Raw genomic sequence first — 15,288 nt, forward strand, 5'->3', positions numbered from 1 at the left:
AAAAAAAAATCCAACCAGATCTCCTGAAATCTGTTCATATTGTTTTGCTTTGTTTTTTGCTTTGCAGATGTGCAACTGGTGAAGCATGGCATGAAGTGATGCTCGCAAGTATGTATGGAAAGAAATGTGACGCCAAATCAGATTTCCTTCCTGGAGAAGAGTTCACCTGTGGATCCAACTTTGCCATCATTTACTTTCTGAGTTTCTACATGCTCTGTGCTTTTCTGGTGAGATTGGAGGGGCGGGGTACACACACATAATCACACATTATTCAGCAATGAAAAAAGTCTCTGTCCAAGATGGAACATTGCTTAAAGCTGAATCACACAGATGCCAAAGTAATTCAGATTATCTTGACATCATTTTAGCCACCTCTAATGGCAACAATGGTCATATCCTTGACAGATCATAAACCTGTTTGTGGCTGTCATTATGGACAATTTTGACTATCTGACCCGTGATTGGTCCATTCTGGGCCCCCAGCACTTGGATGAATTCAAAAAAATATGGGCAGAATATGATCCAGAGGCCACGTAAGTATTTGCCTGTCCTTGCAAAATGACTGATGTGTTTTATTTTTTTATCTACTAATAATTTTTTAACATTCTTATTTGTTTCTTGGTACTGTTACCCAAATCCCTGTTCAGTTAATCTATATATTTATACACCACAAGCACATCTTTAGTGCATTCAATCCTACATTGTGTCTGGGATACAGCCGATCAAGAAAACAACGCGGATGTACTCAGTTAAAGTTTCAAAATCTCTTTAAATATGGGTATACACTGCAGGTTTTACAGCTCGCTTCAAGTTTATTGCCTGTATCAGATTTTTATTTTTATTTTTTTTAATGGACTGTCAATTATTGTATCATTTCAAGTGTCCCGCATTTAATAACACTGCTAAAATTTAAACCACGAGAAGAAACTGAATGTGCCTCAAATGAAAGCAAACAACTACCTCTCGGTACAGAATCATCTGTGATTATATTATAATAGCAATGACAGCAAGCAATTGCTATCACTGATAGCAACTGCTTGCAGATCATAGATTGAACCTTTTGTTACAAGCCATCATGAATTGACATGAGTGTTTTTATTAAAGTGGTCATGCCACACCCACAGAAATAAGCAACACAGCGTTTGCAGGACAGAGTCTGAAGAAAAAAATTCATCTTAGTGTTGGCACAGATTTGTACTTTTACGAAGGAAATATGTTGTATTTAATTCAATGGATTGATTGTTTCAGGATTCATGGTGGTGACATGTTTAGGACATCCCTGGGTTTCCTTTGTGAAGTTTGCTTGTTCTACCTGCTCTTTAAGGCTTCCTCGTACATGATGCATGTTAGATAAATTGAAGACACTAAACTGGCCTAAAGTGTGAAGATGAGTGTGAATGTTGTGGAGGCTTGTGGTCGGTTACCAATTTGATTGGCTGCGAGCAATGCAGGGTCTAGGCCAGGGATAATTGGCATCAAATATAGATGAATGGATAGATTGATTCATATATTAACTCAGGGGTAGCGAATTCCAGTTGCTCGAGAGCCATATCCTGCCTGTTTTAGGTCTGTAGTAGGGAAGGATCTATAACAGGCCGGATATGTCTCACGAGGAACTGGAGTTCCCTACCCCTGTAATGAACTTGTCCTTGTATTCTTCTTTCCCCCCTAGGGGGCGTATTAAGCATCTGGACGTAGTGACACTTCTACGGCGAATTCCCCCACCTTTGGGCTTTGGCAAGTTTTGTCCCCATCGTATTGCCTGCAAGGTACAGACATTGAGAGCAGATACAAACATGACCACAAACGGAAATACCCGCTTCAATCAAGTCTTTTATTCTTCGGAATAGCAAGTCCTTACTTGCGTCACTGTGGTTCAGAACACTTGTTCTCTCGCACACACACACACACACACACACACACACACACACACACACACACACACACACACACACACACACACACGTAACATCCCCATGTTTTAAAAAAGTATTTCAAATATTCTCTTGACTGAAGTCAGCTCAACTTGATTTACCGAGCTCTTTACATTGCCTGCAAGGTACAGACATTGAGAGCAGATACAAACATGACCACAAACGGAAATACCCGCTTCAATCAAGTCTTTTATTCTTCGGAATAGCAAGTCCTTACTTGCATCACTGCGCTCCCACACACACACACACACACACACACACACACACACACACACACACACACACACACACGTAACATCCCCATGTTTTAAAAAAGTATTTCAAATATTCTCTTGAATGAAGTCAGCTCAACTTGATTTAAAGAGCTCTTTACACAAAGAGAATGTAAGGTAATCATTTTTGTTTTGTCCATTTGGTTTTGTAAAGTGAAATTACTGTAGATTGGGGAAAGCTGAAAGTCACAACCAATATTAGGGTAATGCAAGTTGCCAACGAAATGATACTGTAATATACTGTAATGCGCTACTCATTTTATTCATATATTATTATTACTGTGACTGAGTATTGTAGTGTCGTGTCATTTGCAGTTTTTTTAATTCAATAGAACATATTTTTGGAGTGAACGTGAGTGAATCACTTCTTGACGAGATTCATTATTTTTTAAGTTCATTTGAGCTCAGCCACGCACATTTCGGCTGGGAGTAGAAATGGAAATATAGAGTCTGTCAGTCACTCACTCGTGAATCTTCTCGAACGACTAATTAGCAGCCAGTACAAAGCAGGCAAGGGACTTTGCTGAACTACTGCCATGCTATCAGCGTTCACGACCAATTTAGTGAGTGAATGTAGTGCACTTCCCATTCGCTAACGAGGCAGTGAACATACTGCCATAGAACAACATAACAGTACCAGTTCAGTAAGTCGCTCTTGCAAATGCCGAGTGAAACATAATGGGAAAACGACAATTTGTTGACGCATCTCAACCGGGCACCATGGCATCAAACAACAACAGACCTGAATGAATGAATCAGCAGCGGCGACCGTGCAAGGTTGTGTGACAGACCAAAAATATTTTTCTGCCTTATTCATTCCAAAACTTGATCGTAAATCTCCTCGTGCTCAAAGAATTACTTATTACGTACACAAGTTTTGTTGGGAAATTGGTGCATACCTAAAGTAAGTGAATCGTAAGGGTTTTGCATATATGAATCACATCTAAAATCCAAATTATATGTGGTTATTTTGATTGCAAAAGCACGCTTGTTGTTCCTTAGCGTATTTTAAAATACAATTAGGTTGTGACACAACAGATGACTACACATTCACATAAAAATTGACGTCTGACAGAAAATCAAACGATTTAAATGTAAAAAAACAGCTTAAGGAGCCTCCACAAAACAAGGAATAATACTGGTCATATATATATATATATATATATACATACATCATTTATTTATTTATTTTTTGCTTTTTCTTTTTGCTGCAGAGGCTGGTCTCCATGAACATGCCTCTCAACAGTGATGGAACAGTCACCTTCAACGCGACGCTGTTTGCATTGGTTAGAACTGCACTGAAAATAAAGACAGAAGGTTTGCAATATTGTTTTGTGTGTCTTTGAATTTACCATAAGTATTTGGGATTGCCGTAATAAATGTGTTATTCGACAGTATCGAACGCCATCAGCGTACTGGACTAAACATTTAGTCGCCAACAGTCTGAAAAGTGAAACACCAGCCTCTGACGTCAACTTGAAAACCACACTGCAAGGCAAACTGATGCAGGTTCCAGCAAGTAGCCCTGGCTGCAGAGCGTGGTTCGAGGTGTGGGTCAACGTAGGGTGGACCTAATTGTTTGACTCCGCCCATACGGATTCTAAGTGCCTTCTCTCTCTCTTTTTTTTTTTTTTTTTTTTTGGTTAAACTATTTCCTTGGCAGTTATATTGATTGATGATTGATGATATCATGATGTTGTGCTTATTTTATTTTTATTTTTTTTTATATAATTTTAAACATTAAAAAATGACCAAATCTCACCCCTCAGCCAGTCAGGGTGGAGCCAAATGAACTGTTTGACAGAAGTGGCCATTTTGACGTCCATTCTGGGTGAACATAGGGTTGTAGAACAAGGAAAATTGTTCACTTTGGTTCAGGGCTCCTGAAAATGGGGCATTCGATGTTGGTTCTGACGGTCTTGGCCATTGAGTTCTCAAGTTGTGGTCAAAAGAAATGAGTGGAACGAGTGGAGTACCACATGTCCCCAGTATAAAATGAAGTCCCTGTATGGTTGACGTCAGTATTTGGCTCAATAGATAGTTTGTAATTTTAAAAAATGAAGTGTTTAAAAAAATAATAAGCATGACTTCATAGGATGGCTCATCATCACCGCCAAGGAAATAGTTTAACAAAAAAATAAATAAAGGGAGAAAAAGGTCCACCTCATGTTGAGCCACGTGTCGAACTGCGCTCTGTAGCCAGGGTTTACTCAGCTCGAGAGGATTAAGGGCTCATCTCATTTCTCTTTTTGCGGGCTGCACACGCACACGCACACACACACACACACACACACACACACACACAAAATCACAATACCGTGAATACATAACGTGAGATTTTGATATCACCGCATCCTTCATCTATATAATTCATGGAAACGTCATCTTAATAAGAACATTGTTTTATTCCAATTCATATGAAGTCACATTATTACCTCAAGTTTTGTAAACCGCATTTAAAATTGGCCACTGCCTGATTGAAATTACTAAACCTAGGAGCAGGCACTCTTCCTCAATGCACATGTCAGATTATTGCTTGCATCATACTCCAAACTGCTGTTCTGAATCGAGACAACTTGGAGATTTCTATGCTGTGCAAGTTCATGTAAATACCATTCATTTATGATTTAATTTTCTTGTCTTATTGATACGACTGTTACTCTTATTGTCCAGGTAATTTTGAACAAGCCAACGAGGAGTTGCGAGCAATTATAAAGAAGATCTGGAAGCGTACCAGTATGAAACTGCTGGACCAAGTCATTCCATCAATAGGAGGTTAGCATGCAAAGCAAATCCAACACAAAACATCAGAATTCCTTTCAAAAGTTTTGTTTTGTAGTATTACAGTACATTTCATATTATGTCGTACAGTGGAACCTCAAACGTCTTTAAGGTCATAACATTTGAATTTCAATTAAAAAAATTGGGAAGTCATGACTTTAAATCTCTCACAAATTGTTTAGATCATAATTGGTGGCTTTCAAATACGGTATGACACATAGCGTTAGCGTAACTGACTAGACTTCATTTCAGCCAGCACCAAATGGTCAACTCAAGTCAATTTACTGAAGCTGTCTTCCTTGGTTTTTGTGACACTTTTTTTTCTGAAAGAAGGCTGGTAATATAGGGAAAGAAGAGAAAAATAAGAATATCCCCATACTACTGTAATGTCAATGGACTCACTTGTTTGTCCAGCATTGTCAGATATTTTACTGCTACGACAGTCCTAGATAAGTTGGCTGCCTCATGGATGACTAAGCAGAAGTGTTGGTTGTTTTCAGTGATTTAACGCTGTTTAAAAAAAAAAACTGTGACTTTGTACTTTTTATTTGTCATTCTCTTTCGCGCTTGCTTTATGGGGCACTCAGACAGTATGGATTGATTTTTGATTAGCTTTAAAAATGCTAAAAAATATATACAGTATATATATATATATATATATATATTTTTTTAAACATGTTGGGTTGGGGAGTTGCAGTGGGAGGCTGAAAAAAATGAGAATTTGGTTTTTAGTATTTCCTTTCGATCACCTTTGAGTCGACCATGGTACAGAGAATGAATCATTAATTACACATTTCTTGCTTATTCTTCTCTTTTCTATCAGATGATGAGGTGACTGTGGGAAAATTCTATGCCACATTCTTAATCCAGGATTATTTCAGGAAAATGAAAAAAAGACAAGAGGAATACTATGGTTACCGGCCGACAAAGAAAAATGCAACAAATGAGATACAGGCAAGCAGTTAATTGAATCATATACTGTACTTTTTTTTCAGCGAATGTGTTTCATTTTAAACTCTAATTAATAAGGAGAACAGTGAATAATCTAACTTTCTTGTTTTACGTCACTATTAATATTTTTCAATCACTGAAAAATGTATTTACCTCGCCACACCACCAAAGACGGAAACGCAGATGTTCAACCTTGAGGAATGACAGAACTCTGCTAAGAGCACCTGTCTTTGTTGTGTGTTTACCCCTGACACTACTGCGAACTGTTTTTATCTGCAGGAGTTTTGCATAATGTGTCTAATACATAGAAAAGATCAAATTACCCGCCTCAACACGCATTATAATCGGTAAACCTCTCCTGTAATAAATTAAACACAAATTAAAGTGCTAAAGCAAAGAGCCCGGAGCACTATTTCAAGTGGGAAGTGCTTTTGTTGGAATGTTGTGGGTCACTACATTATTTGCTCTCTTATTGACTAACATAGCATCACCTTCTTTGTGTCCATTAAAATGCATTTCAAAGCCATATGAATGAAATCCGCGTTGATGCCATAACTACAGATATATCTATCAGGCAGGACTTCGAAACATTGAAGAGGAGGCCGCTTCAGAGCTCCATCGGACCATCTCTGGCGATCTACTAAATGAGGATGACATGGACAGAGTTACTGATGAAGCTGTCGAAGAAATATTCAGGGTAAATCTACAAAATGCTGTTATGGATAAGTGAATAATGGGTATACATAAATAACCACGTATCTGGGAACTAGTGGAGCTAAATAATATATACAGTAGTAGAGGCACACTAGTTTTTAGATACTGGTTATGTACGTACATAGGTACGTACAGTATGTATCTATTTATGTACTGTATATATACATGTGTAAATCTATGAACATTTTGAAACAAAAATCTGATGAAATAGTTCTAAAATAGTTTAAATGCATTTTTACTTCAACGTGCATGAATTCGATATTTTTGAAGTTACCACTAATAGCTATGTGTGCCTTACTATTCAAACAAATCTGACAATATGTTGTCAATTTTTTTTCCAAAACAGAGGCAGGGCAGTCTTTTTGGAAACCATTCAGATCCCTTTGTTATAGACAGTGATCTAGCCAGTGGCAACCAGGCTGCAAGTCAACGGCCACTGCAAATGGCAGAGGGAATCATAAACAACACTAAAGGTGTGTATTCTTGCTTGCTTTGTGTGAGTTAATATTTTACAGCACAACGCAATCCTTTGCATTCTAAAAAAAATACATTGTCAGCTTTCCTTTAACTCTTTCTAGACTATGGCATAAAAATTCAGTTCGATTCAATAATGCACTTGTCCGTTTTGGGTGTACAACTGCAGTTAAACAAGACAGCGTTTCTAAAATTGTGTCTTTTGTTGTTTCTCTTTTCTCCTCCTTATTTTAAAGAAAATCCGGATTTTCCATTGTAGTAGTGACAAATCCAACTTACCTACTTTATGTTCAAACCAATGGGAACCCTTTGTGAGTTCAAAGATAGTGTACAAAGGGTCGACATCCATTGGGTTTAGATATGTGTGGGAGCCAATATCAAGTCAAGTCAAGTACAATTTTATTGTCAAATGCGCTGTATGTGCAACATACAGCACAGATGAAATGTCTTCCCTCTCAACCAGACAACAAGAGGAGCCGCTGCGGGTGCCCGCACCGCCATCAAAAGAACAGTTAACATAAAATGACAAAATAATACAACCCAACACATAAGACACAGACAGTCGTGCAATCTTAACCACTTTTCTTGCACACACTGTTGTTTGAAACAGTTATAGATGAAAGAGGTGCGAATCAAAGTGTCCTTTTCACCAGTGGATCAAAGACGTCATGCTGAAAATGTGCACACGTCTGCTACAAGCTAGGTTTGAAAGCAACAAGAAGCTCTAGCGTCCATTCACTTTATTAACATTAACCAATATTTTTTAGTCGTGTAAGTTCTTCAAAAAAATCTTGGTGATATCAAGGATAAAGGCTGAATGTGAACACTTTCAGCATTTATCCACCAAGATGAAAAGTCTTGGGAGACAATATAGAATGATGCCACACTTGGGTTTTCACCCCCCAAGAAACCAAGTTCAAATTCAAAGATCCAGTTGTTGTCTATGGCCACATGTGGCCATGGCTGTCTCAATTCCTCAGGCACTTACTTCCTGACTTGCCCACTGTTGCCCCGAATTTGTTTGCCACTTCGTCATTGATGAATATTTCGGTTTGTTTTTGGCCCCAAATGTTTTTTTTTCACCTCTCTTTTGCATTTTTTTTTACAGATACAGCTGGGAGAAGTGACCCACATTCAGCAAATTAAAAAGCATGTATTTTTAGAAGAAAACTGAAGTTGTTGCAAGGACAGCCTTTGTGTGGATACTACAGTGCACCGCTTTATTACTGGTCTACAAGTACAAAGTTGTGAGAATTTGAAAAATGCATTTCCACGGGCAGTTTGAATCCTCGAGTGATGACCACTGTGACTTAACTTAAAAGTCCCCTTTGTGCTCAACGTGAACACATACACAGTACATCCGTCAGTCTGTTTTATACATACTCCTTAGAGCCAGGAGTGAACAAAACCTCTCAGCTGTGAGTCAGTAGAAATGCAAGGTTGGTGTAGGATTATGGACCCAAGAACATGGAAGCAGGAATGCAAATCAGGAGCGCTCTCAAATTTTGGAAACGAGGCACTATGAAATGATCAAGTTAAGACAAATTTAAGTCAATATAACAAAGAGTAAGATTAAACTCCCCAGGACATGAAGACATTATAAGTCACATGGACTACTAAACGGAGTTAAAGCAAATGATCCAACCAAGACAGAAAGGAGGCAGGGAACGAAATACAAAGTGACAAGACAATGAGGAACACCCTGACAAGACACAAGTGGCTAAGAGAGTTGTTCGGAAGACACAAGGGACTAGGTCAGGGGTCGGCAACCCAAAATGTTGAAAGAGCCATATTGGACCAAAAACCAAAAAACAAATCTGTCTGGAGACGCAAAAAATTAAAAGCCTTATATAAGCCTTATAATGAATGCAACACATGCTGTATGCATCGATATTAGCAATATTAGCCTACTATCAAAAGGACTATGTTGGCTACAAATACACCATAAGACTTCATTATTAATTTTTTCCTCTGCAGTGCATCCTGTAGAGCAGGGGACCCAACCTTTTTTGACGGAAGATCTACTTTTCGATCAACCAACCTCCCGTGATTGACCCATTCCCGCACACACCGCAACAGCCATAAAGGCCGCTAAGATGAACGAGGCACGGGGCGCACTTTTGCAGCGTGTTAATGATCATAGCTCACGTGTACTGTTTAAAAATGCCTCTCTTGGCCCTCCGGGTTCCCATTCTTTGCCAGTACCCTCGGTGTATTGTACATGAAATGCTGGTTTTTTTTTTGTTTGTTTGTTTTTTTTACAACAGCCATCTACCTGGCATCCCATCCTGCTAATAGAAATGTGTGTCGCAGGCTTTGACGCAAATCCTCATTGACAGAAATGTGATATTTATTCGATACATTTTTACAGCATTGGAAAACATTAAGAATGTTTGTGTCATGTTTGTCCTCCTACAGAAACCATATTAAAAAAAAAAATACATTTCCCTCCATCTTTTTACATGTTCAAACATTTTTGAAAAAGCTCCAAGGAGCCACTAGCATGCGGCTCTGGAGCTGCGGGTTGCTGACCCCTGGACTAGGTTGAACAGCACAGGTGGAAACAAAAAGACCTAACACACAGGAAAAGACTTGAATCACAAGAAAACAAGACATAACATGAAACAAAACCAAATGTAAATCTAACCAAAGACACAAATCATGACTGCATTCAGTGCATTTGGAAAGTACTCACGGTGCGAGTCTTTTTTCAGATTTTATGTCATAGTCTGATTGAAAAAATTTCCTCAAAAAAATAACTGAGCAAAGTGGATTTTCACCAGATTTTTACAAGTTCTTTTTTCCATCCACATTACATATGAAATTGTAAATATGGTTAAGAATTGTAGTAAAACATAATATGTGTACTGTGTATAATGTATTTAAATGACTTGGTGTTGACTTTCTATTCATTTTGACGGGCTACGATTTGCAAGGTCGCCACATTGTCCAACTGCGATTCGCATTTTCAATCAGCGCAAAACCAGTGGCCAAGGCTCAGCCACTTGTGAAATCTTGTGGCAAAAGCCCGCATACTGCAAGTGTGCAGCGGTGTTCTGCAGCAACACACACTTCCTCTTTCTGTAGCAACCTGTCTTCCTTGACTGACACTGTCGTTTCATGGAATTAAAAAAAGAGATACAGCACAACATATTCTATGGGGAGCCGCAGAATGCGATCCAGAGGCTTGCATCATTGAATTGATACTGCCCCAATTGAGTGGTGCCTGTTGTAATGGAAAACCACCAAAGGCCAGGCCAGGTCAAGCATGGCCAAGACAGATCGGGTCCAAGGCCGTTTGGGAACTTGCAATGGAAAAGCGCTTTTACGTGCGTGTTGAGATGTCCCACACGACCTTACCCCATCAATGAACTCTATGTCTCATTCGGTCAAACCGATTGTGCCCATATACAGAAAGATAAGACCCAGCAGGGGACAGAGAAAGACATGCATCGTGGAAGTTGAGTTAAAGATGGAAAAGGGGAAGAAGTTCATCAAATGACCAATAAAGGAAGAGAAACTTTGGAACGAATGGCACTCTCTGAAAAAAATAAATAAATCAAATACGGTGAATGGCCAGAGTAATTTTTGTATATACTTCCCACTACAGGTGTTTCTAGTCCATTATTGGAGGTGCTGAAGCACCCCTAAAAAGAATCCTGGTACCCCCAAAATTTGGAAATTCATAAAAAGTTGAAACTGTCATTTTGGAACAACTTAGAAAGTGGAAAACCAGACAGTAATTTGGTAATGGTGGCTACCCTGCCATGTCCAGCCATACCTACTTGTATTGCGAACCCACACCACTACCGGCTCACCGGTTTGGAAGTCGAGTGCACTGACAGCTGAACTGAACTCGCTGAGCTGAACTGAGTGGCCTGCCCCCGCTTTTAAAAGGCTCTGAGTAGACAGCAATGCAAACCCCTTAGATCAGGCATGTCCAGCTCCGAGTTGGAGGGCCGCCGTCCTGCCTGTTTTCCGTCTCTCCCGGCTGCAACACACCTGATTCAGATGATCATCTCTGAAACAGCATTAGAACCATCCTCATGATTTCAATCAGGTGTGTTGCTCCTGGGAAAGCTGGAAAACAGACAGGACAGCGGTTGAGGACCGACTTTGGACACCCCTGCCTTAGAGACAGCAAGGACACGTCAGAATTCATGAATCTCCCATCATAGGTGCCCCCCCTTGTTGACAAACACATGACAACAAGATAAAATATATCTTAGCTTATCCATTGGCCTCCCTAAGAAAGCCCAACACAAGTCACTATGACTGGTTCCGGTTAGTGGCTGAGGCACATGTGAAACTGCTGTAATTCCACTAGAGAGCAGTCACGACATACCCAAAACAAAGCCGAGGAGAGCAGTTGAAGACTTGTATAAGGCTATTTCAGTGAATCATCACAAATGTATAAATATACAGTATATTAATGCCTTTTATTGAAAAAGAAAAAAAAAACAGCAATTCATTTTAATGTATATTGGGCCTGAAATGCATTGTCAGTAATTGTCTGGAATTTGGGTATCAACTCCGAGCCAGTCTCAGGATAAGAAAGAGAAAATACATGCAAGGCATGCTCACTCATGTGAAGTCATGCGATACTTCTGGATAAGAGAAGCAAATTCAATTGAATACTTGAAAGAGGGAAAGGAGAAGAGGTTCAAATGAAAGAGAATTCGAGCTGTTATTTTTCACATGGAAAGTGAATTCGAAGAGGTTAGACATTATTTTTATTGTGTGTTTTTTAATTACTGCATTCTTCAAAAATCAGAATGGTCATTACCTTGATTTTTTCAATAAACACCTGCTTGTTTGGAATCATTATCCACTTCAATTCCATATGTACAATTTGGATGTTCAAAATGGATTTGTAAAGCAATTTTTCATGGAATATCTAATATTTGACTTGCTACTTCTCATCAAAATGATGTTATTTCAAGGTTGAATGAAAGCATAGAAAACCACCAATGTTGTCTGAGAAACAAAATATGTCTATGTCAGTGGTTCTTAACCTTATTAGAGGTACCGAACCCAACCAGTTCATGTGCACACTCATCGAACCCTTCATTACTGAAAAATAAAAATCTGATTCAAGAAGTGTTCCTTCATAGTTTTGCCGGTGCGAGACTAGAGTTGCTCAAGTTGGCCTGACAAATGATGCAGATAGGATGCCGAGTCCCATCGCGTTTCGTGATGCATGTGAATCCATGTGATACATATTCGTCCGACCACTTGGGTTTTTTTTTTGCTCGACATAGTTAGCCTGTATTAAAACATTCTAAAAAAATCACACGACATACTATCACGACAGTCACACGTTCACTACTGAGCGAACTAAATTTCCCGCAGCACTGATTGGACAAGCAATCTAATGTGATCATCTGCAGCCAGTGATGGCCCTGCGAACGTGTCATAACTAATTGACATGTGGAGTCGGGTGTGTCTCAACCTCCATGACAGAGGCTCTGTCGAACCCCTGAGACCGATTAACCGAACCCCTAGGGTTCGATCGAACCCAGGTTAAGAACCACTGCTCGATATACATGTACTACGATCCACTACATAAATAAATATTGAACCGATGAGGCCAATTGTTTTACTTTTGCATTCGGGTTGGACAAAAAATATCTACTACTGCACTCCTGTGATGAATCCTTTGTTCTTTTGAGGCATTATCTTGCTGCATGATAAAGGACCTCTGAAACAGTTTGATTGCAACATTTTTTTAAACAGGCAGAAAAAAAAGTTGCGGTGGTCAGTAATGGCTGACAGAAGCAATGAGTTTTGAAGAGAATGGTTGCGGGTGGTGTTTCTTGTTCATTTTGCTGCTGCCAACACATTGTTCAGCAATGAAGATTAATGACCTCAGCCCAAGGGAAGACACAAACCTCAAGCCATGACATTACCTGCACTTGCATTTCACAAATGAGCTTCTATGTTCTGGATCATAAGCAGATTCTTGAAATTTTCAATCACTTTGCCAAAGATTATATTTGCCTCTTTGGCAGGGGCGCCGCCAGGGATTTGGTTCCCGTGAAAACAAATCTCCCTTTTGGCCAATTCCTGTCAATGTTGCAAATTGAAAATACTGTTCGGTGGCACCTTGACATACAAGTTTAAATTGGTCCATGATAAAACTCCTTCCATTCATCCATTTTCTGATCATCTTATCCTCACAAGGATCGCAAGGGGCGCTGGAGCCTAGCCCAGCTGTCTTCGGGCAGTAGGCGGGGGACACCCTGAACCGGTTGCCAGCCATCACAGGGCACACAGAGACGAACGACCATCCGCGCTCACACTCACACTCACACATAGGGACAATTTCGAGTGTTGAATCAGCCTGCCATGCATGTTTTTGGAATGTGAGAGTAAACCGGAATACCCGGAGAAAACCCACGCAGGCACGGGGAGTACATTCAAACTCCACACAGGAAGGCCGGAGCCAGAATCGAACCCTGCACCTCTGCACTGTGAGGCCGGTGCGCTAACCAGTCTCTGATCGGGCCGCCTTTATTCATACAATACAATAAGATGTAATTTATAATAATAGAGGGTCGCCACATGCAGGTGCATTGTGCGCCATCTTGAATCATCTATTTCACTCATATTCATACAGCAAATCATTTTTCATCATTGAAAAGAATTGAAATATTAAGTAGTTCCTGTTATTGTTTGCAACTGATTGAACCCCAAAACAGTCACAACGTGCACAGCTAAAATAATTTCATAGTCTTTATTTCAAAAAGCTAAAGTACAAATTAAACTGACAAATACAAAAAGGGGAAAAATAATAATGCAAACAAAAGCACCAAAACTACAAAAACGAGTTATGTGATGAGACGTGCCGAGTCTTCGAAACTTTTATCGAGTAGTGAAGGGGGCATTTCCACAAAGTGAGTTTCGAGGCTTGCTTCATTTAGGGGAGGAAAGGATCACGTCCGAAGCCTCGATTACTGTTGACTGCTTCAGGAAATGCTTCGGATTTTAGTGCGATGTTTGACAGTAAAATGAAGCCTTTTGAAATGTATTTTTGTTGCAGTCAGAGTTTGTATAAGTTATTGGAGTTTGTAAACCAGAGTTAGGACAGTGTTATAGTCAGGGGTGCACATAAGTGATTCGCCTGAGCGCATGAGTAAATAATGCACTCCAATTCTAGTCTGTCAACGCGCTTTTGCACACTAGAATAATGCAGGTCAGACTATACAGCCTCAATTTGATATTAAATCAGCCGCCAAAAGGATTAATTCCGAGAGTCAGGTTTAAATTAATGATGAAGTGAGACGTTGATATACAGGTACAGAACTTTTTTCACTTTTATTTTGAAATTGACCATTGCAGCGTTTTACGTACTGTATGACCAACCGTTGTTGTGGCTGGCTTGACTCAATTGGCTGCGGCGCTAACAACTACATTTGCCGAAATAGACGATGGCCAAATGGGTTGTCGGAAACCCGCCTTGACTGTTATCTCTGTGTTGCAGCAAAAGATTGGGCACTGGCCCGCTGCCTGAGAAAAATGTGTTAAGCTAACTAGCTGATCACAGGGTCCCATAATGCAAGTCAGAGGTGGGTCATTAATTTTTCGAACGGGCCATGCAAAACTCCATCCATCCAACCGTTATCTGACCCGCTTATCCTCACAAAGGTCACGGGAGTGCAGGGGCCTATCCCGGGTGTCTCCGGGCAGCAAGCCGGTTACATCCTGAACTGGTTGCCAGCCAATCACAGAGCTCACATAGACAAACAACAATTCTTGCTCACAATCACACCTAGGGACAATTTGAGGGAATTCAGTCAACCTACCATGCATGTTTTGAGAAAGCGGGAGGAAACCGGAGTAGCCGAAGAAAACCCACACAGTGTTGACTGAGGGAGCCAGAGGGTTGTTTCTTTGCCTCGGTGTTCTTCTGAAATAAACAGCGGTGTTGAATCGCTGAACATAGCAGCACACCACCAAGTTGACTGAAGGTTTATCTCTTCGTCTTTATAAAGTCACAACTTCGGATGGAATTTGTACCTTGAAAACCCCCAAATTCGAGCGAATTGAACATACCCATTGCACAAACCCATATTAACACACAATGAATGAGGGGGTGGCACGGTGATTGACTAGTTAGCACGTCGGCCACACAGTGTTTAGGTGCAGGGTTCGATCCCCGG

The 15,288-nt window shown here is 40.0% G+C and overlaps 1 protein-coding gene across 1 annotated transcript in view; it reads left to right on the plus strand.

The window, feature by feature from the left end:
* Positions 1–8,952, plus strand: part of LOC109521358 (dihydropyridine-sensitive L-type skeletal muscle calcium channel subunit alpha-1-like) — a 62,652-nt gene extending 53,700 nt beyond the window's left edge. Inside the window, exons 34-42 of the mRNA XM_019879195.1 lie at positions 68–227; positions 406–533; positions 1,673–1,769; positions 3,421–3,523; positions 4,880–4,981; positions 5,811–5,941; positions 6,513–6,635; positions 6,999–7,125; positions 8,235–8,952. Coding sequence (XP_019734754.1) covers positions 68–227; positions 406–533; positions 1,673–1,769; positions 3,421–3,523; positions 4,880–4,981; positions 5,811–5,941; positions 6,513–6,635; positions 6,999–7,125; positions 8,235–8,272 — 1,009 coding nt within the window. The 3' untranslated portion in view covers positions 8,273–8,952. The remainder of the gene's footprint in view (positions 1–67; positions 228–405; positions 534–1,672; positions 1,770–3,420; positions 3,524–4,879; positions 4,982–5,810; positions 5,942–6,512; positions 6,636–6,998; positions 7,126–8,234) is intronic.
* Positions 8,953–15,288: the final 6,336 nt, after the last annotated feature.

Source organism: Hippocampus comes, unplaced genomic scaffold, assembly GCF_001891065.2.
Source record: "Hippocampus comes isolate QL1 unplaced genomic scaffold, H_comes_QL1_v1.1 scaffold205, whole genome shotgun sequence".
Classification (NCBI taxonomy): Eukaryota; Metazoa; Chordata; class Actinopteri; order Syngnathiformes; family Syngnathidae; genus Hippocampus; species Hippocampus comes.